The sequence below is a fragment of the Mirounga angustirostris genome, unplaced genomic scaffold (genome assembly GCF_029215605.1).
Source record: "Mirounga angustirostris isolate CCGP_5_RB_7025 unplaced genomic scaffold, mMirAng1.0.hap1 SCAF_1, whole genome shotgun sequence".
NCBI classification, from domain to species: domain Eukaryota; kingdom Metazoa; phylum Chordata; class Mammalia; order Carnivora; family Phocidae; genus Mirounga; species Mirounga angustirostris.
Genome location: NW_026991709.1, coordinates 194,902,447 through 194,929,839, shown reverse-complemented (window position 1 = coordinate 194,929,839; position 27,393 = coordinate 194,902,447). Strand labels below are relative to the sequence as shown.

Below are 27,393 nucleotides of genomic sequence, written 5' to 3'. Positions count from 1 at the left end.
TGAAGGAAATGAAGGGGAAAAGCCAATCTGTGCCTCCTTAGGTAGTGCAGGGGAGGTGTGGTTTTTAGCTCATTTAGGATCCATTATTTCAAAGGCTGCTTAGGAAACACTCACTTTCTCTCCGATATTTATTCTTAAAATAGAGAGCAAGCTTTTACGTTGCTAGCTAGCTAGCTTTGTCAGAGTGCTTCTCCTGACAAACGTCTCCAAATCCTGATGTTCCTGTCGAAGTATGCTTAGGAAAATATTCCTAAACCAACCGAGAACCAGATTAGTTCATTTTGAGATATTGTGCATAAATTATATTTTGCAAAGTATCTTCTAAGACATGTAAGAGGCCAACTTAGCTTCCTTTTAATTCTCCGATAAGTCACACATTTTCAATGGTTTTAGAAAAAGGGAAGTTTCTACAACCAAATACGCCTGGATTAAAATCTCTTCTGCATTTGCCAATCAGAGTAGGTAGATTCTCACGGTCAGAGTGCATCTGGGCACTTCACAATCTTTAAAAAGCTTAAACAACTGGTGTGGTGAGTGAAATCAAATGACCATGTCCTTTACTCCCCAAGCTGTACGCAAGCCTTACTCCAGCCCCTACGTCCTTCGGCTCACCTTTGGTTCTTGAGAATCTGAGGATGGAGGAGGCAATCTCAATCTTCCAGCTAAGCCTAGACCATGGAAAGGGGGTCTGTGCCACACTGGGGTTGGCTGCAGAGAGTTCTGGGTCAAGAATGAGGTCACAGAGAAGGAGTAAGGGTAAGAAGGGAAAGGCCAACCAGGGCAAAGGGAGAAGGCTGTGAAAGAAGTGAGCTCAGAGTCCTGCCATCATTCAGAAGGTGATGGAAGAATAAGACCTAGAAGGATATTTCAAACAGAGGGAAACCGACTGCTCTACATTTTAGTCTGTTTATCCTGCAACTGGAAAATTCACTTGAGAGATAGTGACATTAGAACCAAGACTACCTGCTTCTGAAGTGTGGCATCCTTTCCTCTCTCCAGCACCTTAGCAAAGAATATATAAAAACTCTCCTCTATTGGCTGGAAAATTAACCTGGCCACAAGAGAGCCAAGATTATTCACTACATCGTATACACCTAGAAGACAAAAAGGAAGAAACAACAATCCTTCTGGTTTTTTCTATTTGAATTTTCACAGCACCATTAACATTTTTTTCTGATTTAATTTTTTAAACTGTTTGAGATCATTATAGACTCACATGTAGTTCTAAAAAATAACAGCTCCGTTACCCAGTTTCCTGAACAGTCACATCTTGTGAGCACAGCTAGGATACTGACATTGATACAGTCAAATACAGAATATTTCCATCACCAGCACCTTTTTATAAAAATCATTAATTCTCTAAAAATTCTTTTTAGGTCAGTGAAACTATTTTGCATGATACTATATTGGTGGATATGTGTCATTATACATTATATATTTGTCAAAACTCATAGAATGTACAATACCAAGAGTGAAACCTAATGTAAACTATAGACTTTGGGTGATAATGATGAGTCAATGTAGGTTCACCAGTTGTAACAAGTGTACAACTTGGTGCAGAATATTGATAATTGGGGAGGTTGTGAATGTGTGGGGTCAGGGAGATGTATGAGAACTCTGTACTTTTCACTCAATTTTGCTATGAACCTAAAAGTGTGCTAAAAAAAAAAAAAAGGTTATTAGTTAAAAAAAAAAAAAAATCAGGGGTGCCTGGGTGGCTCAGTCGGTTAAGCGGCTGCCTTTGGCTCAGGTCATGATCCCAGGGTCCTGGGATCGAGTCCCACATCGGGCTCCTTCCTCAGCGGGGAGCCTGCTTCTCCCTCTCCCTCTGCCTGCCACTCCACCTGCTTGTGCTCTCCCTCTCTCTATCTCTGTCAAATAAATAAAATCTTAAAAAAAAAAAAAAATCATTAATGCCGGGCACCTGGGTGGCTCAGTCAGTTGAGTGTCCAACTCTTAGTTTCGGCTCAGGTCATGATCTCAGGGTCCTGGGATCGAGCCCTACATCGGGCTCCATGCTCAGCAGGTAGTTAGCTTGAAGATTCTCTCCCTCTGCCCCTCCCCTCACTCTCTCTCTCAAATAAATAACTAAATCTTAAAAAAACCCATTAATACCAAGTTGATTTTTGAAAGTTTTCTTTCCTCTACTGCAGGATTACAGTTAAAAATAAATATGAAGAGGGGCTCCTGGGTGGCTCAGTTGGTTAAGCATCTGACTTCTGCTCAGGTCATAATCTGAGGGTCCTGGGATCAACCCTGTGCTCAGATTGAGTCTGCTTGAGGATTCTCTCTCTCCCTCCCTTTCCCTCTGCCCAGCCACCGCTTGTGCTCTCAAATAAATAAATTTTAAAAAATCTTAAATAAATAAATAAGAAGAAAATACTGAGACCTATCTAGCTGCACAAACACAGGGCGGATCTGTGATTGTGATGACGAAGCTCCCTCTTCTCTCAACCCTGCAATGGGCACCAAAGCTCTGCAGAAACCAGGGGAACTCAAAAGAGAACCTGCCACCCGAGTCACATGAGAGGGCGTAGTCAGAACACTGTAGATATTTGCAGAGACCTGCAATTTTCAATCTTCAGGAATCATTTTATTACAGTCTTCATCTTTTAGAATCATCAGGCGTATTTTTCACTAAATGTATCACACTGCTGAGAAAAATATTAGAAAGTATCTACTAATGGTATTCACTACAGAATTTTCATCTTACCCTGATCGCCAAAATTTAACACGTTCAAAAACGTCATTACGTATCGCTCGCCTACAAATAGAGAAGCAAAATAATTAGCATTTCAAGGGCACATTATTCTCTCGTTTCCTTTTTTCTTATCGTCTATCAACTCTCTAGCTGGCAGATACTCTCAAAGGAGAAAAACTACATAATCAATTAAAGATACCTTCCTTGTCCTAATGTTGATTTCAAATAATCTCAAAACAGTAACAATTGGGAAAGTGCTGGGGGATTTATTGACAGCAAATCTCCAAACCAGTTAAATTAAAAACAAAACAAAATCAATAAAACCAGTCTAATAACTTAAAAAGGGAGGGGATTACAAAAATGTTAATAATGAAAATGATTGTCCCAAATTTTAAATGTAAGTTCTGTGAAATGAGAGGTCCATGGTCATGTGCACAGACTCATCAAGTTGTCTCCCTGGGTGGAGAAAGCTCCATGGAGGCTGGAAAGGCTCTGGAGCCCAAGATCATGATTCAAATATAAGACAGGCTAATGCCTTCAAGGTGAAGACACCAACCCAGAGCCCCACCCCCACCTTCCATACATTTCATTATCTGTCAGTGGAAAACACAACCCACCATGGAGACAGAGCTCTGCAGTGACCACAGCCCTAAAGGGCAAAGTTTCACCTCCTAGCAACCTGCTCAAAAAGGAAAGCAATATTTGGTCCTGGCCTCCCTGCACTCTCCCAGACTGCGTCTGTGGCAGGGGCCTCTGCAGGCCCTCCCAGGCGTGGCCCACAGGACAGCACTCACTCTTATCTGCATCTCTGCACTGCTCTGATCCATCCTCACTGCTAACAGTCCTGGCTTCAGCAATACAAATCTTAAGGCAACCCCTGCTTCCACACCTTTAAATTGCTCTTTGCTGTTTGCAAAAAGTCCAGGCTCCTTAATTCTGCATTTGAGGCCTTTTATAAGTTGACCCCAGGCTATCTTTTTGGCCTTTCTTCACCAACCTCATCTACACCTCCCAGCATTATATTGTCATCCTTTGCTTTACCCGATCAGGTTTTAGCCCCTCCAGCTGCTCTGCTTCAGGCTGGGCCCCTCCTGCTCCCAGCCTCAGCTCTAAGCATGCTAGCCACCTAGACTGGCTTCTCCGTAGGGACCTCCCTGTGCTCTGGTACAATCGGCCTCTCTTCCCACACTCTGTAAGCTCCCTGGGGGCAGGAACCACATCTCCCTCATTTCTCTGGCCCTGGTTTCCTAGCAGAGCTCCAGGAAATGCAAGGGCACTTGAGAGACGCTAATGTTTCCAAGTACAGCTCTCACAGTCCTGATTCAGATCTAACCACACAAAAGTCTGCGTCTTGGGTAAGAGAATGAGCTCCTTGAGGCTGTGGCCTGTAACTCATTCATCTGTGTATTCTCAGCACCTGGCACACAGTGTTCAGGAAATGTGGGGGCAGAAGGTAACAGCATCTATATTTTTGCTATTACAATGAATGATTTCAACTTTTTTTAGAGTTGTGATTTTTAGATAAAAAGAATTTGGGGGTGGGGGGTTCTTGTCCAGTCACTTCCTTATTTCACAACGACGGAGATGGAAGCCCTCAGAGGTTCTTAACAGCCCTCTGCCAGTCAGGCCAGGGTGGTCCAGCCATGGAGAGAGCGAGCAACCGGCACCACATTGAGGCCTGGCCCACTTACACTTGCTGCAGTCTAGCCACTGTGGTCCAAACAACCAATTTAGGGCCATTGCTTGGACTGGATCCATTCCTCAACTCATTTAAACTGCTCTTAAAACTTTGGGAAGAAAAGAAAGTGCATGAAGCAAATGCCCTTCCCAAGTTCCCTCTACTGGTTTTCCTGTTCTAACAATGTGAACTATCACAATATACAATTTCACTACAGATACCTTTCTTTATCAAAAGATACTTGTTGAACACCAATCATGTGCCAGTTCCAGCAGGGTAGTGGGGAAACAGTGGTAAACTGCACATCCCGCTCCCAAGAAACATGTCATTAAGGCACCTTCACTCAGCTCTCCAAAGGCTTGTGACCCTTACTTCCCCCAGGGGTCCTGTAAACAAGTTCCACTTTTGTAATGGCAATGTTACAGGCTCAGGCTAGAACTAAGCACTCTCAAGGCTCAAGGCTCAAGACCCTCAGACCCCTCCTGGTCCTATCCCTTAACTCACAGACGGGGCAAGTGAGGCTTAGGGGAGTTACTCCCCTTTGGAAGCATAATTAACAAAAAATAAAGACAGAGAGGGGAAAAGGGAAATAATAAGGTAATAATGATGGTTGTATTAGAATGCTAGAATTGTAGGGAACTTTTTTCTATTTTCCAAAATTTTTGTAATGAGGTTATACTATTTTTATAATTAAAAGGCAATGTTTGGGATGCCTGGGTGGCTCGGTGAAGTATCTGCCTTTGGCTCAGGTCATGATCCCAGGGTCCTGGGATGGACCCCGCATCAGGCTCCCTGCTCAGCGGGGAGCCTGCTTTTCCCTCTCCCTCTGCCAGCTGCTCCCCCTGCTCGCGCTCTCTCTCTCTGTCAAATAAATAAATAAAATCTTAAAAAAATAAAAATAAAAAAATAAAAGGCAATGTTTGAGGGGTGCCTGGATGGCTCAATCAGTTAAATGACTGACACCTCATTTTGGCTCAGCTCATGGTCTCAGGGACATGAGATTGAGCACTGCATCTGGCTCTGTGCTGGGGTGGAGCCTGCTTAAGAATCTCTCTTTCCCTCCCTCTGCCCCTGCCCTGCAGCTCATGCACACCACGTTCCCCCTCGCTCTCTTAAAAAAAAAAAAAAAAAAGACAATTTTTGAAAAGATTTAAAAATATGTTCAGTGATAGATATATGGATGTATAGACATATGAAATTTAGAGAGAAACCACTACCTTTACCCACTTCTAGCTACCTCAAATCTCATTCTTTGAATTAAAGCTGGGCATAAATAAACCAATACACATACGCAGAAAAACTAGATGTACTTTCAGTTCCATGCCAGCCCTCTGTATAGAGAGCTCTGTCACTGTTAAACTGGAAAGCTTTAAGAAATTGGAAGTCTGGCCAAAATATCACACAGATGAATCTTATTATTTAACAAAATAAAATGATGAAAACCCAGTTGTTAAAAGTTATGTTCAAAAAAAGAGGTGTACAAAAAGTTAGAATAGGATAATGAGATTATGGATCATTTTCTCTATTTTCCAAATTTTTTCAAATCGATATAAAACTTCATAATACATTTCTTTAAATGATAAAACATGGGGTTTGGGAATTAGACTTGGATTCAAGGTAAGTTGTTCCTCATTACTTAGGACCCCATAGAAGTTATACAACAGCACTGTCCCTCATTATCAAACTAAATCAATGTTAGTTTCTCTCTCCCTATTTTAAAAGCTTCCATTTCTAGGGTTCCTCTGCCCACAGGGGCTCTAGAAAGCAGGAAGTCTGGGTATAGGTAATCCGCAGTTCTGTGGAATCCCCTCACTTATACTGTGGTGTCCTGACTGCTCAGGGTGACCTTTTACTTACCTTCTGTCAAAATCTGCTTCAAGAAAGACTGTTTGAAAAAACTCCAAGTCAATTTAGCCTCTTTCCAATTTATAAAAGCCTAGAAGAGAAAACAAAACAAAAACAAAAGCTCCCAGGCACTGCAAGTCTACGAGTACAAGAAGCCTCCACAAGAGGCAAACTCATCTTGGTCCCTAAATCCCAACTTGGAGAGTCCCCACTCATTTTTCATTTAATGCTAAGCACACAGAAGGCATCCAACGAATCCTGGCAAAGGGTTTCCATCGCTAGACACGAAGACAAAGTCTCTAGGTGGAAAGAGCGTCGGGGTAAGGAGCCTGCCCAAGAGTCATTCACTGAGACCCCTAAGGAACTGCACTGTCCCCTCACTGCCCAGATGGTAAGCTGACCATATCTAACACACACAACTCAGAGTCATTTCTTGCCTTAAAAAACGTCTGAAGCATCCCAAGCTGCAGAACAAATTCTGCTCCATACACCCCACATCTTAATGCATTTAGCCACCCAGGGTCCCTTTACATACAGTATAAGAGCTTTGTTTGTGTATTTCAAAAGGAAGCCAGGCTTCCTAGGAAGGTCAGTCAAACCGCTCAGAACTGGTATGACAGAGGAAAGGAAAAAACAAACCCAGAACTTTTGATATGGCTCTTCCAAAACTGTCCCATTTCCTAAGGACAAGGAGGGTAAGAAGAAAGCAAATACTTAGGAAGGGCAGAGGTCAACCTGTTAAGAGGCAGGTGGTCTCAAAGCCAGATTGCTGACCACAAAATGGAGGAGTAAGGCAGCTAGCTGGACAAGACTTCTGTCTTTCTATCTCCCGCAGTCCTCTCTGGAGGCCCCTCCTCTCTCATGGAGGCATCCTGGGATCCCAGAATGTTTAGTCTAGGTGTTAGGTGCTTAATTTCAGGGTACCTGCATTTTGAAAAATTCTTATTAACTCAAAATGATGACTTTGAAAGGTAGGATTTCAGGGGGCTCTTTGGGAGGAAAGGGGTGAATCACAAAGGCCAAGCCCACTCTACCTCTCCAAAAGATCAGTTACAGCTATGGAATTTGGCCGAAGGGCAGATGTAGAACCTATCCCAGTCACATGGGCCCCTGATCTCGGACCAAAGCCCATTTGTGTAGAGTACTGCTGTCCAGTGGAAATATAATGTAGGCTACACATAGAATTTAAAATTTTTTAGCAGCCACAGTGAACAGTTAAAAAAAAAAGGTAAAATTATTTTATTTATTTAACCTAAAACACGATCATTTCAACATGTAAATAAATATTAGAGGCATTTCATATTATTTTTTTCATACGAAGTCTTTGAAATCCAGTGCTTGGGGTGCACGTACAGCCCATCTCGATTCTAAATGCTCTAGAGCCCCATGTGGCTGGTGGCTACCATTTAGGATGGAGTAAGTCTAGAGTATCCCTTGAAAACAAGGTCATATTCAGTGTTCAAATCTCTTCACCCCTCGGTTTCAGAGCCTTTCTTCCAGACACTGTAAAGTCAGGCCTGAATCCTCCCAAACCATGCTGCCCTCAGAGACTCACTGGACCTGCAGCAGATGCCACCGCGAGCTCTAGGCCAGAAGCAAATCTCCCCTCTCGCTGTGCAAGAAAATTAGGCATCTCCTTTCCCCAGAACAAAGGGTGCCAGAGCATTTACCACCACTAGGGGGCACTGTGAACCACATCATCCCCAGCACTGATCCCGCCCTTAGCTCCAGGGGAGGCTTGGGCAGCAGCACCTTCTCTGTCACACTCTGCGCCCCCACACCAGGCGGTCCCCTGGGGGGGCCTGGGCAGCAGTCCTGTGCTCTCTTCCAAGGAAGTGAACAGTTACAGCTGGCCAGAGGGTCTTCGTGGAGCCTCCTTGCCAGAGGTTGCGAATGGGTTTGGGAACATGACGGAGCTCTCTAAAAAAAGGTTGTTTACCAGCGTGTAATCTTCACAATGTATCTGACCTGAGACCTCATGCGGGAGCATTCCATTCTCCTAATGCCTTCAATTTAAGTAGACCCACGGTTTAGAAGGAATGGTCGGTCACACTGCTTATCTCCAAAATGCTCACTCAGGACACAGAGGCAGGAAGTCTGATCAGAGATTGGGTTTCTTCTCAGAGGTGTCTGCTAAGTGGTAGAAAAGAAGCAGCATATTCTTTGGGCTTCTACCATTTTCTTTAGAATGGATTTGTCACTTGGGAGGTCAAATGAGGCCTATTTCACAAGAGCTAGGTTGATACTGCTTAGCTGGTCTTTATGGCTGTGCATTTCTCTAGAATCCTCTGACCAATAAGCCATTCTACTGCCTCGCTGTACTGGTGGAGAAACTGAGGCATGGATGGCAAAAGGTGATGGGTGGTATCTCGGGGGAAGGTTTGCAGTCAGAACTCGGGGACTCATGATGGAGTGAGTCAGTCTTCCCCTTCCCAAACTCTTCTGCCCCAGGATGGTCCAGTAGCCATGTGCCTCCCACACTGACAAGAGTCACGGGGTGGGTGTGCGGGGTGGTATGCAGCCATGGTCCTGTGTCCTGCCCCATATCACCTCCACATCCCACACAAGACCCCTTTCCCTCCCTCTTGCTCTGGGGCCATCGACTCTGCCCCAGCTGTGTCCACACTCACACATCCACCCACCCTCCCACTGTCCTCATCACTCTCATTTGGACAACTACCACTGCCTCCTTGTGAGCTCTTTCACCTCCAACCTGTTCTCTAGCCCATCCTTCTCCTGGGAGGCTTCGGGCTTTGGAGTCAAGCTCAGACACTGAGGCTTAAGCTGCAGCGACCAACTTCTAAGTGCAAAAGCTATGGGTAAGACACCTAATTTTGCTAAGCCTCCGTTCTCCCATCTTCAAAATGGGATAAGGAGTCTTATCTCCTGGAGCTGGTCTAAGGACTGAATGAGAGAAAACGAGACACTCCATAAATGTGAAACAGGTGGTAAGCGCCTCAACATAGGCAATTGGATCACGGCACTGTTCACAAACCTTTCATTAGGCTCCCCTACCCCTGAATCAAGCCTGTACTCCAGGGCACTGAGGCCACCACTACCTGGCCCTAGCCCTGCAGGCCATAACCTCCTTCCCCCTTTTGTTTCCTCGCCCTTCCCCCACTGTCCAGCCAACCCAAGTACCGCAGTCATCTCTGCAATCCCAATGCCAACACAGCGATGGGCATATAATGGGCCCGAAGCAAACATTCTTTCTTCCCAAAGCCGCAAATGCACATTTCCGCCACACGTGCATGTTCACCTCTGCCTGTCCGTGTCGAGGCCCAGCTCAAAAGAAGCTTCCTCCAGGAAGTCTTCCTCAATGTTCCCACATGGAATTCATGTCCTTTCTCTGGGCTTCTATTTTGTTAACACTACACGCACACCGTCTTGCAGTGGTTAGCCGAGTACACACCTCATCTCCCCTCCACAGTGCAAGTTCTGAGGGTGGGGACCCCACTCAGGGCACCTGGAATAGTGCTTAACACAGAATACTGCTTATTACATGCTTCCTGTTTAAATACCTCAGGTTTACGTAAATACTCCTATGAAATCACTCAGAAATGTCAAAGAATATAAAAGGCAGCCATTATTTGAGGTATCATTTATTTTAAGGCTAAATAAATCTCTTTACAGAAGATGGGACTCTATAAGCACAGGAAACAAATCTCCCAATTTGGTCAAATCGGTTTTGGATGTTACTGCTTGAGCAGCTCTGTCTGAGGGAGCCCCCAGGGCACAAAGCTGCTCCCGAGAGTCAAGTTGGGTACACTGCTGGTGGTAAAGTCATCCACTGCATTCAGATTCACCTCATTTCTTTTCTCTTTTACAAAAACTAAACTTGAATAATGAATTGTTCTGCCTGGAACTTCCCAATTGTTAAGCCAACAAATAACTACTTTGGGCAATAAGCCAATTTCTTTTGGAGGACTACACAGCAGAGAGATTAAACACGAAGACTAAGGACAGTCCACAGACACAAGTCAGAGAGAAGTAGGTCCAAATCAAGTGTGTGATGTTGGTTTGGTCATTTAACTCCTCTGAACCTCAGTTTTCTCATCTGCAAAATGGAGACCATATCTCACAGGGTTACTAGGAAGGTTCAACATACAAGTCCATGTCAAGTGCTCAGCATAGTGCCAAGCAAGGGTAAATATGCAGTCCATGGTAGTTATTATAAACAGCTTTGTCCAAGTTCAAATACCTTCACAATTCCTTAAGTTTTCAAAGGGGCCTCATGGGTCGGGTAGACCAATAATCTCACCTTAAAAATAAGGACCCTGAGGTCTGGAGAGAGTCCTACAGGCTTTATATCTGCACTCACTGCCTCCCAAACGCACAGGAAGCTCCCCGAGGCCCAGCAATCACCTTCCTATATGTCTATATCCCAGATGGCACCCAGCATGGGGCTGTGCTCTGTCTGTCAGCAGGAACCGTGCCACCGTGTAAGACAGGTACATCCCTTCTCACGGTCAAGGCTTCTGTCCCGGCAGTAGGAGCCTGGGTACTTGCAGGAAGGAAGGCCAGATTAAACCACTGAGCTCCCAGCCCAGGGCCGTCAGACACTGCCGGGCTGGGCTCTGCCGTGGAGCCACTCATCACTCATGGATAGCCACTTGTGTCCGCCGCAGTATGAAGTACCTCCCATGCCCCTTTTCATTGCACTCCCACAAGCACCTTAGGAGAGAGGTACTCTTAGTATCCCCACTTGACAGATAAGGAAACTGTAGCTCGGAGCTGTGAGCCCACCACTGAATTAAATACACACTAAGGCTCTTTTCACTACGCTCTGTCTCCTTGCCTGTATTAATGGTCCAAATGCTCCTTTCCAAAATAGTGCTGGGCACCAGGGCTGGCCCAGTATGAAAAGCTGGCCAGGCCTGGTACAGATGAACCCTGGGGAACACTCTCAGACCTGCTCTGTGGGCAGGCAGCCGCAGCTCCAGACAGAAGTGATCCCAAGTCCTTCTCCTCTAAGCCTGCAGATGAGGCACTGTTGTATCCCAAAACTGCCATGTCGATTTAGGTTAAAGGTGAGATCTGTTTGATCAGAATGGAGAACTCTTATCTAACAAATAAGAACATATCTTTCTTTACATAATATCTGGTCTTTCTTGAAAAGCTGTATAACAGGATTCCATAAGTTCTGAAATTTGCATCTCAAATATTTACTACTTTTTCAAGTAAAAAGAGGAATAAGGAGAAGTCCAGCTGAAGCCTTACCTCAGCTACGTGCACCGCATCTAGCCGGCAAACAAGCATGGGAAAAAGGGAAAGTGGGTCGGCCCCGTTCACAAAGCATCTGAGCAGAGGCAGTGAGGCGTAACGTCACGTGTACCACTCCAGGGCCGCAAACAGTAGCAACGACCCCACCAGAGTCAGGAAATAAAAGTCAAATGGACTGACAGTTGAAGAGTTCAGAAGAAGAAGGTTATGCCTCGCTCCTACACATCAGCACCTAGAATCCTCAGTGGTCTCCACAGGAGAGTGGGTCACCCGAAAGACCAGCCTGACTCTAGGCAACGGAGCTATGCAGGGGTCATCCCTGCTTTGTCAGCGTGCTGGACTCTCTGGGCTGGAAGTCAATCCTGGGAAAAACCAAGACACAGCCGAACAGAGAGACTGGCACGCGGTGGTTACAGCCTGTGCTCTGTGGGGACCCAGCCACTCCAGGCCCCTACCCTCACTCTGACCCTCACCTTGGGCAGAGAGTTAGTCTCTAACCCTCAGTTTCTCAACCCTAAAATAGAAATAATAAGGTCAGCCTCACAGAGTTGGTATAAACTTTAAATATAAGGCATGTAAAGCATTCAGCATAGTGGCTACACGGTGGTTCTAAACGGGGTCAGTGTTATCCCCCCTGGGACGTTTGGTTATCATAGCTGAGAGGTGGTAGCTCCCGGCATTTAGTGAGTAAAGATCAAGAGTGCTGCTAAACATCCTACGATGCACAGGACAGCCCCACGACAAAGAATCATCCAGCCCAAAATGTCGGTAGTGCCAAGGCTGAGAAGGCCTGGCCGAGCACACCGCGAGCACTCCATAAATAGGAGCTATGGAATTATCCCTACTACTTCAGCAATCGACGAGAAAGTAATAGTTTCCTTCTTTCCAGGATAATCAGCACCTGTGATTAAAATGATAAGAGAGAGAGTATATTACTTACTCTGCTTCTTGTAATATTGGGTAACAGATCTGTTATTCTGGAGACAGGAAGAGTCTGTTGCTTGGTTGATTCTGAGGAGCCCAATAACTTTGTGAAATAAATAACATAGCAGAGCACCAGAACTGCAGTATACAAAAGCTGAAAAAGGAAAATAATGGATTTAAATGGCACTGTTTTAATACAGGCAGAATTAAGATATGCCTGGAAATTTGACCTCAAAGGCCAAGTCAGAAAGGGAACTGTCTTTAGGAACCGCACCTCCTAGTGAGCAATGCCTCCCACTCTGGGGAAGAGCACTGCTCACGAAGAGCCCCTCCACTGCAGCCTCCCTGGGGAAAGTACTCCAAGGACGTCACCTGACTGGGAGAACGGTTCTTCTGGGCGGGCAGAACAGCATGTCCCTGACAGACATCCCCTAGTGCCACCACCACAGCATGGTCAGACGTGTTCTCAAAGGAAGGCCTCTCCTGCCTCGACAGCACCCTGCAAGGACCCTCAAGTCCTGTGCTCATATGCAGAGACTTGCCATCCTAGATGACAGCGGCTTTCCCATAAACGCATAAGCCGTGACGAACTGAGCTGCTGGCTCCCTCCTCTCTGCCCAGTGCATGGGCAGGGCAAGAGCCACTCCAGGATGGGGGAGGGCCTGGAGGGTGCGGGGGTGATAAGAGGGCCCACCCTTCCCTCCACACAGCCAGGACAAAACGGTGGCTTTTGGCCAGGAGCCGAAGCCTGGGGTTTTGTTTGCAGGTTGGGAGGAGTATCCAAACAGCCCCTTTTCACAAGCTCCCTTCTGTCTTCTCTCCCTGCTGGGAACAGCAATGCACACTAGCTCAGGAAGGAATGGGACCTCCATGTCCCGCTTTCAATCTGGAACGCTAAGCCTGCTCCTGTGGCAAAGGCAGGGAGCAAGGAGAAAGGGGAGCCTTGTTTAGCAGGTTCAGGCTCCTCGGCTCTCCACCCTTATCCGTGCCTGAGGACAGAGCCCACCATCCACCATCCTCTTCCATGCCTCAAGCCCTGTAAGAAGACACAGCAGCTCTGCTGTGAGCCGTACCACCAGATGCAACATCCTCTGTGACAAGAGGACTCCCTTCCCCACCTCCCCTCATCTTCCCACAGACCAGCGCCTGGGGAAATAGTAACAATCTATGGGGAGTCTTCATGCAGGGTATCCTACGTGATCCTTCCCCCATTTTTATTGAGGAAAAATTCACATAACACTGACAGTTTTAACCATTTTAAAACATACAATTCAGTGGCTTTTAATACATTCACAGTGTTGTACCATTATTTCATTCCAGAACATTGCTTTCTTATTATAAGAAATTATTTCATTCCAGAACATTTCCATCACTCCAAAAGGAAATCCTGTGCCCATTAAGCAGTCACTCTCTGCTCCTCCACACCCCAGCAATCAAAATCTTCGTTGTCTCTATGGACTGGCCTATTCTGGACACTGCATATTAATGGAATCATGCAATTGGTGGCCTTGTATCTGGCTTCGTCCACTTAGTATAACGGTTTCCAAGGTCATTGTGCCATGGCACGTTATCATTTTTATGGTCGAGTAATATTCCATTGCACACATATGCCACATTTTGCTCATCCCATTCATCAGGTGATGGACATCTGGCTTGTTTCCACCCTTTGGCTGTGGTGAACAGTGTTGCTGTGAACATCTGTGTACAAGTTGTATGAACACATTTTCAACCTTTTGGGTATATACCTAGGCGCAGAACTGCTGGGCATATGTCAGTTCTACATTTAACTTTTTGAGGAACTGCCAAACCGTTTTCGACAGTGGCCGCACCATGTTACATCCCCACCAGCGATGTGTGAGGACTTCAATTTCTGCATATCCATGTCAACACTTGTTCTTTTCTGGTTTTTTGATAACAGCCATCCTAATGGGTGTAAAGTAGTATCTCATTGTGGTTTTGATTTACATTTGTCTAATGACTGATGATATGGAGCATCTTTTCATGTGCTTATTGGCTATTTATTTGGATATCTTCTTTGGAGAGATGTTTATTGAGGTCCTTTGCCCCCTTTTTGGATAGTCTTTTTGTTGTTGAGTTGTAAGAATATGTATTCTAGAGTGACCCTTTTATTTGATATATGATGCCATGTGGTAAGGGGCTGTTTAAGGAGGAACCTGGAGGTGGGTTGGACAAAGGGGAATCCCAGAGCCCTGGTGGGGATTGCCTGCTGATATGAGGTGCTGTTGGCTCTTAGACCTCTCACACAGACACTGATGAAGACTGTACCAGAGAAGAGCTCTCTGAAGTCTTATAATAAGAAAGCAAATAAACTCAGAATGGGCCTTGCTGACCTAGGATGTATCCTGGTGGGAGCATCAGAAAGACATAGTGCAAGTGTCTTTCCCAAGAGGAATCAACCAGTAACTGGGCATCTTCATGCCCTTCTGTCCTATTAGGGAGAGTATATAAAAAAACATGATGAATGTGGAGAACTATAGTTCCAGATCTAATAAACATGGCAAAAATAATCACAGATAACTCCTCTAAGATACACAACTATTTGCAAACTGTTTTTAGGAAGCAATTCTCATTCTCATAATATTGATTGGAAATCTACTTTTCCTGTGTTTCACAACAATTATTTGTAGTTTTTGCTCAGGACACGGGAAAGACTTTCACATAAATCGCTACTAAAAATTTTAACTTATCTTCCCATACATTAAGAAAAATTGCAAAAACTGCTTTGTACTATAAGCTGTTCCAGTAACTGTGTGATCTTAGGTTTCATTTTTAAAATGAGCACTGAACTCTAGTTGTACTTTCATTAGAGCCAGGGATATGAACTAGAACTAGAACACGGGATGGCAACGAGGCCGGGCCTGCCGGGATTGAGAGTGTGCCTGCCAGGACCTGGTTCCTGTGCTCTGCATTGTGTGACATTGCAGTCCAAGTTCCAAACAGGCTTGGCAGAGTTTCCTCCTATTCTGAAAACACCTGATTGCAATCCAGGGAAAATCACACACATTCAGTTCGATTCCCACCCCACCCCCCTCACTGCTTTTTTCCCTCCTCCAAAAGACAGTAAGACAATCAAAGGTGAGTTTTGTACGGGCTTGCCCACAGAACATCTAAAGGAGTCACTATGTTTGACAGCGAGGCCTGTGGGGCCCTCACCAGGCCCCTGGGGACACCAGTGGCAACAGCACATGGAGCAGGATGGACAGCCAAAGGAAAAGCACTGTCAAGACCATCTTTCTAGAGTTTCCAGCCTGCCTCACATGCATGAATACTGCAAATGTAAATCACACAGTAATGGGAACAAGAAGAAAACATCCAATGGAGAAACACAGATTATACAATAGTGAAAAACTGTAACTCTTACCTGGGCCAAAGAGAATATGTAGAGCCCCCAGTGAGGCAACCATAGCACAAAAAAAGCTGTCAGGACACTCTTGAGGATGACTGACAGGCTCTCGGCAATCACCTGCAGAAACACGGTAAAGGGTGCACTTCACGTTATTAAAAACTAAAGATGCACAGGAATGATGAATAGGAAGCTGGGATAGTGGTTACCCTGGGAGCGGAGATGGGGCACAGGGTTAGACACAGCACTGATAATGTTCTAGTTGGGCTGGGCGGTAAGTTCATGGATCTTCAGTATACCATCATGCTTTAAGATTTACACATATGCTATATATCCTTTTGTACATATCAAATTACATATTTTGAAAGATGAAAAGTTACTATTAGTATACAATTAAAAATAGAATCACTAGAAAAATCTGAAAAACGTTTACAGTCCTCTTACATTCTTATCTAAACTGATAACTTCACTATCCGTAAACCTGTTTTGCATTAAGAGTACAGCAGAGGTAAACCTAAGCCCAGCCCATCTGCCAAATTTCAAGGGAATGAACTAAACTGATCATGTTACCTTTTTCCAAATTTCTTTTTAGATGCATTCTAAAAAAAAAAAAATCATTCTCTCCTAGGAAACATTTTTAAGAAACCACTCTTTACCTTATTCTTCACATTTCCCATCAAAGCAGAAGGTACACTGACCTTGAGTTTGACAAACATCTGTGCTTGTGCCAAGACCCAGAAGGGCTCTCCCAGAAGCTCTACCACGGCCGAAAGGCCAAACACCACCACTCCAGTTCCATAGTGGGGGACGACATTAGGATCAGGCACTTCAAGCAAATGTAACCACACCCAGCCCAGGAGCAAGGACCAAAACACACCCAGGGGGACTCTAGAAAAGGGAAAAAATGTTTTTTAATATGCTAAATATAAAAATAAATGTATATTAAAATAGTAGCACTGAACAGAAAGAAAATATAATCATAAAAATAGCTACTACTTATTAATGCACTTCCTACACGCCAGGCACTAGATCCACCCCCTTTACTTCTCGGACACCTCACAACGATCCTGTCATTATCCCCATTTAAGTGATGAGGGAACTAAGGCTGATGACAAGCACTGGGTAATCTGGCCAAGGTCATGGACAGCTAGCTAGTCAAGGGCAGAAGCAGGACCCGATCCCCATCTAACGCCAAAATCTCCACTCCTATCCACTGTGTTACGCTGACGAGATAAGCAAAATTCCCAGAAAGTACGTGCCTGTCGTTGGCACCCTGAATGACTAAAAGACAGCATCCAGTTGGTTTTTGCACCCAAATAAGCAACAGTCCAGTGCACAGTGTCCCCTTGCATGTGCACCACAGAGCACTTCAATATGACTGAGTAGTTAACTGTCAGGCCTCGAATAAAATGAACACCTACCAGCCTCACAACAGTCATTTCCATGAGGCAAGGAGTTATGTAAGGCAGCACTGAGAAACAACCTCAAGCACCAGCCCTCCCTGCAGGGATCTAACTGCAGAAAAGCCATTACAAGTTTTAGCTGATGTATTTGGCCTTCAAGAATATTCTAAAAGGCTCAGAACTGAAATCAACCTAACAAAATTGAAGAAAGATATAATGAAAGCCCTAAAAGGCTTTCAAAAAATACTAAGTGGTGGTTAAAAGCTCAGAAAAGACTATGGGGGAAAGATTAGGAATAAAGAAGATGGCACAGGCCCAGTAAGGCCCAGAATGGGCATCAGGAATGGCAGAAACAATCTCCCGAGAGGGTAGAAACAGGACTAGAAACCTGGCCCCGAAACCCCCACCCAGAGCTCTTGGCCATCCACAGAGAAAACAGCCAACAAACTCCTTCTACGTGGACGCTCTCTCCTTCCTGTCCCACGCCCAGTCCTCAGAAACACCCATGAAACCGAAGCTGGAGACAATTCAGCTTTGGGCAAGGTTGCTGTTTAACCATTTAGACTTAAGACACTTGCTCTCGCACTGTCTCCTGCCAGAGCACGACTCACGTTAGCCACAAGAGGTTGAAGGTCTGGCTCCAGTCTTGCTGGGCGCCCCCACTCAGACATGCTCTACGGAAGGCCTCTCTGGCCAGGAAGATGGTAGTTGAGTAAAGCAGTGTTAGCCTGTAAAGGAAAGGCAGAAATCAATAATGACTCTAGTTTTTTTTCACAGAGAGAATTTCTGAGATTTTGCCAGCGACAGGAAGAAAAAGTCTCGGGCATAAACCACTGGTGGCGATGTGAAGGGCAGTGAGTTCCTACAGGGCCCCGTACTAATCTGATCCACTTGAACAACAGAGTTAGGAACTGAACAAGGGACACCTGAGTGTGTGCCTATGGAGCATTATGCCCGGATAGATAACTGCCGCGGTGGCCCCCAAAACCAAACGCTTCACAGCAATAGGAAGAGGTGTGGCCCTGACCATAAGGAGGAGAAAAGGACAAGATATGACCGCACACAGCAAGGGGACCTCTTGGTCATCCTGAGACTGGTGACCCAAGAGTTCTTATAAGAGATGCTGAGGCTCTACTGAGTGGAAGCTCTGGCCAAAGGCATCTCAGGACAGGCAACAGACTTGTTACAGACGTCACTGCAACCGAGGTCAGCAAGGCTTGTCTGCATACTTCCTGGGTGGGCAGTACGTAGGTGGACCCTCTTGCACCTGGGTGAGTGGTAGCTAAGGTTTTCCTCATCAACAGGCTGTGGCTGATGAAGCCAGACTGGGGACAGCCCAGGGCTAAGGTCTCTCTGAGGTTGTCCAAGGATCATGCTGCTACCCAGTGCTTCCGTCCACCACTGCCAATGAAAATACTGAACCATATGTTAAGTAGGGGGCAGGCCTGACCACGGTTGTCAAAGCAGAGACCTGCCAATCTGGAGGAGACCAGATGGCAAGAGGCCCAAACTGTTTCCAAATCTGAGCATGTAAGAGGAGATTTGGTCTTCTTCTTTCCTGCTTTTTTTTTTTTAATTTTTAAAAAGATTTATTTCTTTATTTGAGAGAGAAAAAGAGAGATGAGCAGGGAGAGGGGCAGAGGGAGAAGCAGACTCTCTGCTGAGCAGGGAGCCCCACATGAGGCTCTATCCCAGGACCCCAAGATCATGACCTGAGCTGAAGGCAGACGCTTAACTGACTGAGCCACCCAGGTGCCCCCTCTTTTTAAAATTTTTTTAAAAGATTTTATTTTTAAGTAATCTCTACACCCAACGTAGGGACCGAACTCACAACCCCAAGTTCAAAGTCACATGCTCCACCCACCGAGCAGCCAGGCACCCCTCTTCCTGCTTTTAAAACAGTATTTCTCAAAGTATGGTCCCTACTCTAAAATTACCTGAGGAGCTTGTCAAAATACTGATTCCTGGGCCCCTCCTCAGTCCCACCTAGTGCAAAACTCCCCAGATGATTCCTTTGCCTGTCAAAATTTGAGAACCTTCTCCAAGCTCTGAGAACAGAGCCCAGAGCATATGTTTGGTGGGTATTCGATCAGAAATGTTGTCTGGAACACACTGTCTTGTTTATCAGGACATGAGGATACACCTGAGAAGCTGAGCTATTCTGAGCACTCACATCACTTCATATACTTTTGTGTCATTTGTGAATACAGAATATGTGTGGGTGCCCTTGAACAGAAAGGAGAGTAGAAAAAACAAAATGGAGTCTAAAAGACAAAGCAAGGCAGCTTTCTAAGAGCCGCCGAGAGACTCATGACAAGGACTCAAGCTCTCACCCTAACTACCATTTTCCAATTATAAAATTTACTGATGAGGGAAGGCAGCCTGCTCCAGCTCTGCAATTATGAAGCACATCCTTATATACTGCAGAATTCCTGCTTCCTTCGCTGTCAGCAGGACAAGAACACAGGATTAGACCTGAGACAGGGCTTGCAAGGAATTACTCCCACTCCTCTCCTGGGTTCTCAGAGTAGACAAACCAGAACAGGCGGCAGAGAAGTGTGCATTTGGAGGCCGATAATGGCAAACATTCCATGGGGCCATTAAAAGCAACAACGCCTGCTCATTCCCCCACCCCGGCATACTCTTCCTCAGCCCGCTGCTAAAACACTCTGCTTCTGGGAAAGGCCTATGTTTCTAAAATCCAAGGGTGACACACAGGTGCCCTCACTAGAGGCGTGAGTTGTGGGCAATGACAGGGCACGTCCCTTCTTACCTGACATTCACTATGCCAACGATTTCCTTTGACAGGAAGCGAAGAATAAATGCATTCAAGACAAAGGTGATCAATCGAAACAACACCTACAGATAAAGAGGAAAAATTCGTGAGATTAAATTATGTTGGGAATATTTATTTGTGAAATGAAAACAATGTGGCTGTTCTTCCTAATAACGTACTGACATACAACAGCTCTGCCATAGAGACTCTCTCAAAAATGCACCACTGGTCTGCATTTCTTCTGAAATTGTCCTTGAGGTCCTTGAGGTCCTTGAGGTCCTGAGCACATCTGTGCGGTGGTCAAAGAACCCACAAAGGCACTTGGAAGGCTCTCTAATTTATTGATAAGAGGGAGCCCCTGACATATTCAGTGAATTTCTTTAGGTTCAAAGTTAGGCACTCCAGAAGACAGAGAATTCTAGTTAGTGCTTCACATTGGCCCTCCCTCCAGCCTGTTTAGAAATAGCACACGCTTAGCAAGTGGGAGCCTGCAGGGTATGGCAGAATCTCTAGGAATCACAGGGTCTAATTTCTCTTTTTTTTTCTCTGCCTAGTAATATCTGGGGATCCTGATAATGACATTTTATCTCTTTGAACTTGTCTTCTCAATTAGAAAAGAAAAAAGCCTGTATTTATTTACTAAATATTTGCCACTTTCTTGAGAGGAGCTGAAATATCTTTTTTTTTTTTTTTTTTTTTGAGTACAGGGGCTCCTGGCTGGCTCAGCCAGTAGAGCATCTGACTCTTGATCTTGGGGTTATGAGTTTGAGCCCCAAGCTGAGTGTAGAGATTACTTAGAAATAAGATCCTTAAAAATATTTTGAGTACCGTTGACACACAATGAAGTAACTTGCAGTAAATGACAACTGCAAATAATAAGATAATATAAAATGGGGAAAGAAAGACAGAGTCTAGCTATTGCCATCTGAAGGGGATATATCCCAAGATTTCAAACATGTCAATTCAAGAAAACTACCTGAGCAAAGAATTCTTCCAGGAGACAGAGAACAACAGGGTGCTAAGCAGGGATGCTAAATGGGGATGTTGACCAGGTGCAAACCTCAGCCCCCCTCTGCAACCAGGCAGCACGGCAGATGTAACTCAAGTGCACTCCACAGCAAATGACAAATCACTCTCAGAGTTACCTGTGAACAGCTGCAATTTGTTTGGTTTTTTGAGAGCGCGAGAGAGAGAGAGAGAGAGAGAGAGCACGCACCCTTGTGGGAGGGGGAATGGGGAGGAAGAGGGGGGAGCAGAGGGAGAGGGACAGAGAGAATCTTAAAATCTTAAGCAGGTTCCACACCCAGTGTGGAGCCAGACTCGGGGCTCGATCTCACAACACTGAGATCACGACTTGAGCCGAAATCAAGAGTTGGACACTTAACTGACTGAGCCACCCAGACTCCCCTCAACAGCTGAACTGTGAAAGATTCAATCAAAATATGTCAATGGGCCATGATGGTTTGAAAATCTCTGGGGAAAGGTATGACCAAAAACGGTGAGTACAGTTTAACACTGTCAGTGTCTGTTAACACTGAAGTGTCACAGAGCAATAAGGTCTCTAAAGCCAATCTTAACCTTTATGGAGTCAAAGGTGGCCTTTTGAGAAAGGCCTGATGAAAGCTCTGTAGCTCTCCTTGGAAACATGCAGATACATATATACCAAATTCTTGACTCAATTTTAGACGTTTGAAGCCAATTCATGGAGCCCTGAATGGAAAAAGTGCTCAGCTGAGTCTCAAATCACCATTTAGCTGTTAAACCCATCATCTCCTAACTCCTATGAGCCTCAATTTCCTTCTGTCAAATGAGGCTACCTATCGCATAGGGTTGAGAACAAGGATCAAACAAGATTGTGAAGGTGAAAGCATTTTTGAAAAATACATACAAATGAAAGACCTTAATACTTTCACTATGACCAGCTCAGAATTAAGACAGAGAATAAGCTTTCAAATTCTTGCAGAATACAATGTAATTGCAAACCTATCTTAAGTGTCTGCACTGTAATTTGAGAAGGCCTAGAAGATTAAACATACACGGATTAAAACACTCAGGAAGCCTAGATTATGGCTATATTTTTAAAACAATGTACACCTATTTATGCTAACTTAAAAGTCAAAGTTATCATCGTCTAAGAAAATGTCTCGGGCTATATCCCTATCTCCTAATTGGTTTGAAGAAAGGGTTGAGTTAATGATGCTCTGAAGTTGTTTATGCTACCCAGTATTTGCTCCATATAGTGGCTGTTATTAGCAACACAATCTTCATTTAACTTTGTAAAGGACTTTACAGTTTATTTTTTATATTAAAAATGAGGGATTTATTACATGCGTTGTATATATATTGTGGGTTTTTTTTTTAAATTTTAGTTAACAGACAGTGCCCAATATCGGTTTCTGGAGTAGAATTCAGTGATTCATCTGGTACACACAACACCCAGTGCTCATCATAAGTGCCCTCTTTAATACCCATCACCCATCTAGCCCATCCCCCACCCACCTCCCTCAAGGGCTTTACAGTTTAGAAACAGCTTTCACATCTGTTAATCATTTGATCCTTCAAAGCAACTGGGTAAACCCACAGGAATCAAATTAAGACTCAGAGCAAAGTGATTTGCCCAATGTCACACAACAATCATATGACCCAGCTTCACTTTATAGGTAGGCCACCTGACTCCTAGTCCATTGTATTTTCTGCTAAGATGTGGTCTGTTTCTTTTTTTATGAATCTAATCTGGGTGGTAAGGTATCATCAAAGCCTTAACAGTCAGCATTGTGGATATGGCACTGAACTCAGTTATTTATGTTGTGGAATAGAAGAAAAAAGACTTGGTAAATTCACAGTTCACCTACTTTAGGGTTAGGTGAATGTTTACTAAACACGTATCTTGTGCAAGGAACTCTTCTACATGTTTTATGTGATTATTTAATTTTATCCCTATAATGACCATTTTAAAAATCCTTATTACCATAATAAAAACTAACATTTACTAAGTACTTATAATGAGCTAGGCACTTAACAGTCATGCCATCTAATCTTGCTAATGACCCCAGGAGGTTGCATTATTGTTCTCATTTAAGATAAGGAAAACTGATGCTCAAAGTAGTGATTTTTCACAAGGGCAGGGATCTGCCAAGTAACAAGGACTAAATGAGCGCAAGTGCGCCGGGTTCTTGTAATATCCAATTGAAACACTGCCTCTAAAATAAGGGGGAGGGTGGATTCAGGACTTCTCTGAGTAAGGGCTGAATGGCTTAAGAGTGTAACGCAGAAAAACTGAGCCACTCAGAATGACCAGCTCCTAGGGTTACTAGAGTCTTTAGAGACCATTTGGACCAAATGGCATGTACCTTATCTGAAAGATGATGAAAATTAAGGCCAAGAAGGGGAAGTGACTTATCCAAGGTCACACAGCCAGAAGGAAAATGCAGCCGATATTTACTAAGTGCATACTAAGAGTCAGGTACAGCATTAGGTACAATTAATTATCTGAATGACTCCAGTCAAGCCTCATAGCAACTTTATGAGCTAGGAACTATTATGACCCCAATTTTCCGATGAGGAGCTGAGGCATAACACGAGTCCTTTGTCCTGGGTCATGGAGCAAGCACAAGGTAGAACCAGGATTCCTACACCCAGATATCTTTTTCTTAGTTATGCCATACTGTCTCTCTAAACTCAGTGGGAGTCAGAAGGTTTGAAAAAGGTGTTGGAGGGTCAGCGATGGGGCATGGAGAAAGTGAACCCCTTCCCTTAAAAGCATGAGATTCTAGAGCACCAAAGGCACCCCTGTCACCTGACCGGTCTCCTACTACCATATGGGAGCTACAACGCTCAGAACGAAAGTGACTTGTTTGCAGTCTCCCAGCTAGGGCTCTGCACTCCAGGCCCAGGCGCCCCTTCTCCGCCGCCACTGCCTCCTGTCCAACCCCTCTGTAAGTGGGGTCCACGCCGGGACTGGGTGTGCCCCGGGGCGCGCACTCAAGGGCCCCAGGGCCGCCTCCCCGCGCATCCCAGCTGCGGGTCAGGCTGGGGCCGGCCGGGCAGAGAGTACCTGCAGGAGCAGACCGGAGGAGGCCAGGCGGGCCGCTTGACCCAGCACCTCCCGGCTGCCCATAGCTTCGGCGCCCGGCTTCGCTCGCCGGGAAACGCCGCCACCAACCGGCCTCGTCGCAAGAGGATAGCGTCACGGAGCTCCTCGCTCTCTGATTGGTGATCTTGGGGCAGCGGAGGCGGAGCACGGGAGGTTCTGGTCCATTAAGCGGCCGGCTTGGGTGACGTCAGTGTGCCTGCGCCGCGTCGCTCCTCTCGTCTGAGTTGAGCTTGTGAGCTTTCTGTCCCTGTCCCTCCCCGTCCCAAGTAAGTTAAGAGAAGCTGTTACAGTAGCCAAAATCCCTTGGAACACTACATCTAAAACTAATGATGTAATGTATGGGGATTAACATAAGAATAAAAATAAAAAAATAATGAGAAACAAAACAAAACAAAAAAAGGGCACATATTGCATGGAGCGCTGGGTGTTATATGCAAACAATGAATCATGGAACTCTACATCAAAAACTAATGGTGTAATGTATGGTGAGTAACATAACATAATAAAATTAAATTAAAAAAAAAAAGTAGCCAAAATCCCTTCCCTGAGGCTCTCAGCCTACCAACCAAGAAACACTAACTTCTCCGGCCTCGTTCCTAAGATTCTTGCCTTTTGGCCTTGGTTTACAAGGTTGCGCCACAGCCCCCAGAATTAGGACGGGAATTGCCAGCATTTTACACAGAAAGGACTGAAGGACCGGAAGTTAAATCAGCATTTTCACGTGTGCGGTTTTGTGTAATCCTTTCTAAAGAGCTGAGAATTGGACCCTGTTGTCAGATGAGTAAGATGAGATGTGGAGATGTGAGGTGACCTGTTCAAATCTAAACAACTTGTGCCTGAGTGGAGCCGACCCTGGGCTTCAGATCCTAAACTTTTGCTTACAGGCTACCAGTTGTGAGGACACAGCAGAGGAATGGCCGGGAAGTGCTTTATAAAACGTAAAGCACCCAACACACAGCATCAGCTGCTCTGCCATTGTTCTTATCTTCTATGCAGTCGTAGGAAGCCCGCTTACCCAGTTTCTTTTAGGCCTTCCCTGATCTGACCCCAGTCTACCTTTCTGAACCATCTTTCACACCACCACTGCCCTTTTCCAACGCTCGCCAGGCCTAGCCATTACGAACCCTTACCATTCCTCGAACAGCCCTATCTCCTTGGCCTTCGTTCCCGGTTGCCCTCTGCCCAAAGTGCCTTCCCTGATGGCATCCCCCACCAACCACTCTCCCAGACCCCATTGTCCTGACTTTCCTGAGTACTACAGTCAGCACCTGCTATGGACTGAATGTTGGTGTCCTCCCAAAATTCATGTTGAAGCCCTAATCCCCAGTGTGATGGTACTTGGGGGTGGGGCCTTTGGTAGGTAATGGGTCATGAGCGTGGTACCCTCATGAATGAGGCTAGTGCCCTTATAAGAAGAGACGAGAGAGGGGGATGCTCTCTCTCTGCCATATGAGGATACAGCAAGAAGGCAGCCATCTACAAACCAGCCAGCACTTTATCTTGGATTTTGCAGCCTCCAGAACTGCAATAAATAAATGCCTGTTATTTAAGCCACCTAGTCCTTGGTATGTTGTTATAGCAGCCTAAGCACCTGGAAAGCACTTTGTGACCTTTATAGCTTCTAGCCCAGTCTGCTTTGCAGTGAAGAGGCTAGAATATGTGTCTCTGCCTAAATAGCACATGAGCTTTAAGAAGGCAAGAGTGAAGCCCACCTGGCTTGGCCTCCTGCAGCAGTGCGGGAGAAGGCTCCTAGGAGTTCCATAAATGCTTCCTGCCGTGTCACAGCTGCTATTGCTGTTGCAAACACACCACAGGGCTCAAGGCCTATGCCCTCTCCTCCCCAACTCCATCTTGCCACAGTAATCAAACTGTGTCTAATGATAGAGGTGCAGAATGTGTTTGACTATGAAACAGCCCTGGCCCTGACTCCTCATTCCATTACTCACTACCCTGGTAACCTCAGTATGCTCATATTATAGATAGATAGATACTATCTATCTGTTCTGTGAGGGTAATCATAAGAATGAAAGCAGACAAAAGTCTGGCCCTTCAGGAACCTAAAATCTAGTGGAAGGGAGACTGACCGAAACAGTCCTAATAATAACATTTCACGTAGTGATAAGTGCCATAAAAAAATGAAACCAGATAAGGTAATAAGAGAGGCTTTTGGAGCGGGACGGGGCATGCTGTTCTGGAAGGCAGGGTAAATCAGGCAACCACCTGGGAGAGGAGTGTGCCTAGAGAGGAGGGCAAAGTGCTAGAGGGTCAGCCTAATGTATTTGGCCTAATGGCTGAGATGCCCAAGGGCTTGGCCTGGGCAGCTTGCCCATCCCCATGGACCTTGAGCTGGCAGGCGAGGTAGGCTTCTGCACCCTTTATTCCCAGTCAAGCAGCCGCCTCCTCCATGGCTCGTCCCTGAAGCAGAACCAACCAAGAGCTCTTCATGTCCACATACTCCTAACCCTGGGCATCCTGGTGGGCTGGTCTAGGAGGGACGAGGAGATCATTTTGCTGGGGGCAAAGAAGCCAAAAGGGAAATGCTCCAAGCTAAGTCCAAAGAGCAAAGCCTCAGGGGAGTCCAGGATACAGACTCTGAGGGGTTCCTGGGCACAGAGTTGGGGGCCTTTTTCTCTTATTCTGGAGGTTAGGACTTAGTAAGGAGAGACTGAGCATGTACTTTGTGCTCCGAGCCATACTGGGTGCTGGGGTGGGTGGGGAAAGGAGCCGCGCTAAGGGTCAACGAGCACGGACCACCAACTCCATGATAGGCACTCGTGTGTGCATTGCACATGCGTGTTTCAACTTCTTTATCCCCTTCAACAACTCTTGGGGTGGATATTACAGATGAGGATAACGAAGCACAGAGATGTTAGTGACTCACCCAAGGTCATTCACCTAGGGAGCAGTCAAGCTGGTATTTGAACCCAGAGGCTTTCTGACTCTAAATGCTTGAAGATGTTCCTGCCCTCAAAAAGCTTCAGGTCCCAAAGGAGACCTAAGAGTCCCCATATCTAAATCACAGAGAACATGTGTGGCATCAAGGGGATAGACTCTGGGAGGCCTGCAGTGGTCGAGTGGCAGTGGGCTTGCGGCTTCCCTCCCCTCCGTGCTGAGCCTCCCCAAAGACCTTGCCTCTCTTAAGAGCACTGGCACCCACAGGGCGTGGCACAATCCACAGGCTTTGTGTAGAGGGCTAAGCTCAGGGCCGGTGAACTGCTGCCTGTTTTGTACAGCCTACAAACTAAGAACGGGTTTTCCATTTTCAAATGGTTGCGGGAAAAATCAAAAGAAGAATATTTGACGACACATGAGAAGTGTATGAAATTCAAATTCCAGTGTCCACAAATAAAGTGGTGTTGGAGCGCAGCCACATCCACCCACTTGTC

General features: G+C 45.5%; 1 protein-coding gene across 2 annotated transcripts in view; it reads right to left on the bottom strand.

Annotated features, from left to right (window-relative positions):
• Positions 1-24,110, bottom strand: part of RFT1 (RFT1 homolog) — a 51,512-nt gene extending 27,402 nt beyond the window's left edge. For both annotated transcript variants that reach the window (XR_008505119.2, XM_045862181.3), the window contains exons 1-9: positions 23,969-24,110; positions 19,912-19,997; positions 17,750-17,866; positions 16,434-16,623; positions 15,754-15,855; positions 12,388-12,525; positions 6,237-6,315; positions 2,714-2,764; positions 964-1,094 (exon numbers count right to left, since the gene is read on the bottom strand). Coding sequence is in view for 1 of the 2 variants with exons in the window: in XM_045862181.3 (XP_045718137.1) it covers positions 964-1,094; positions 2,714-2,764; positions 6,237-6,315; positions 12,388-12,525; positions 15,754-15,855; positions 16,434-16,623; positions 17,750-17,866; positions 19,912-19,997; positions 23,969-24,031 (957 nt within the window). In the remaining variant the exon portion in view is untranslated. The remainder of the gene's footprint in view (positions 1-963; positions 1,095-2,713; positions 2,765-6,236; positions 6,316-12,387; positions 12,526-15,753; positions 15,856-16,433; positions 16,624-17,749; positions 17,867-19,911; positions 19,998-23,968) is intronic.
• Between the last annotated feature and the right edge of the window lie 3,283 nt (positions 24,111-27,393).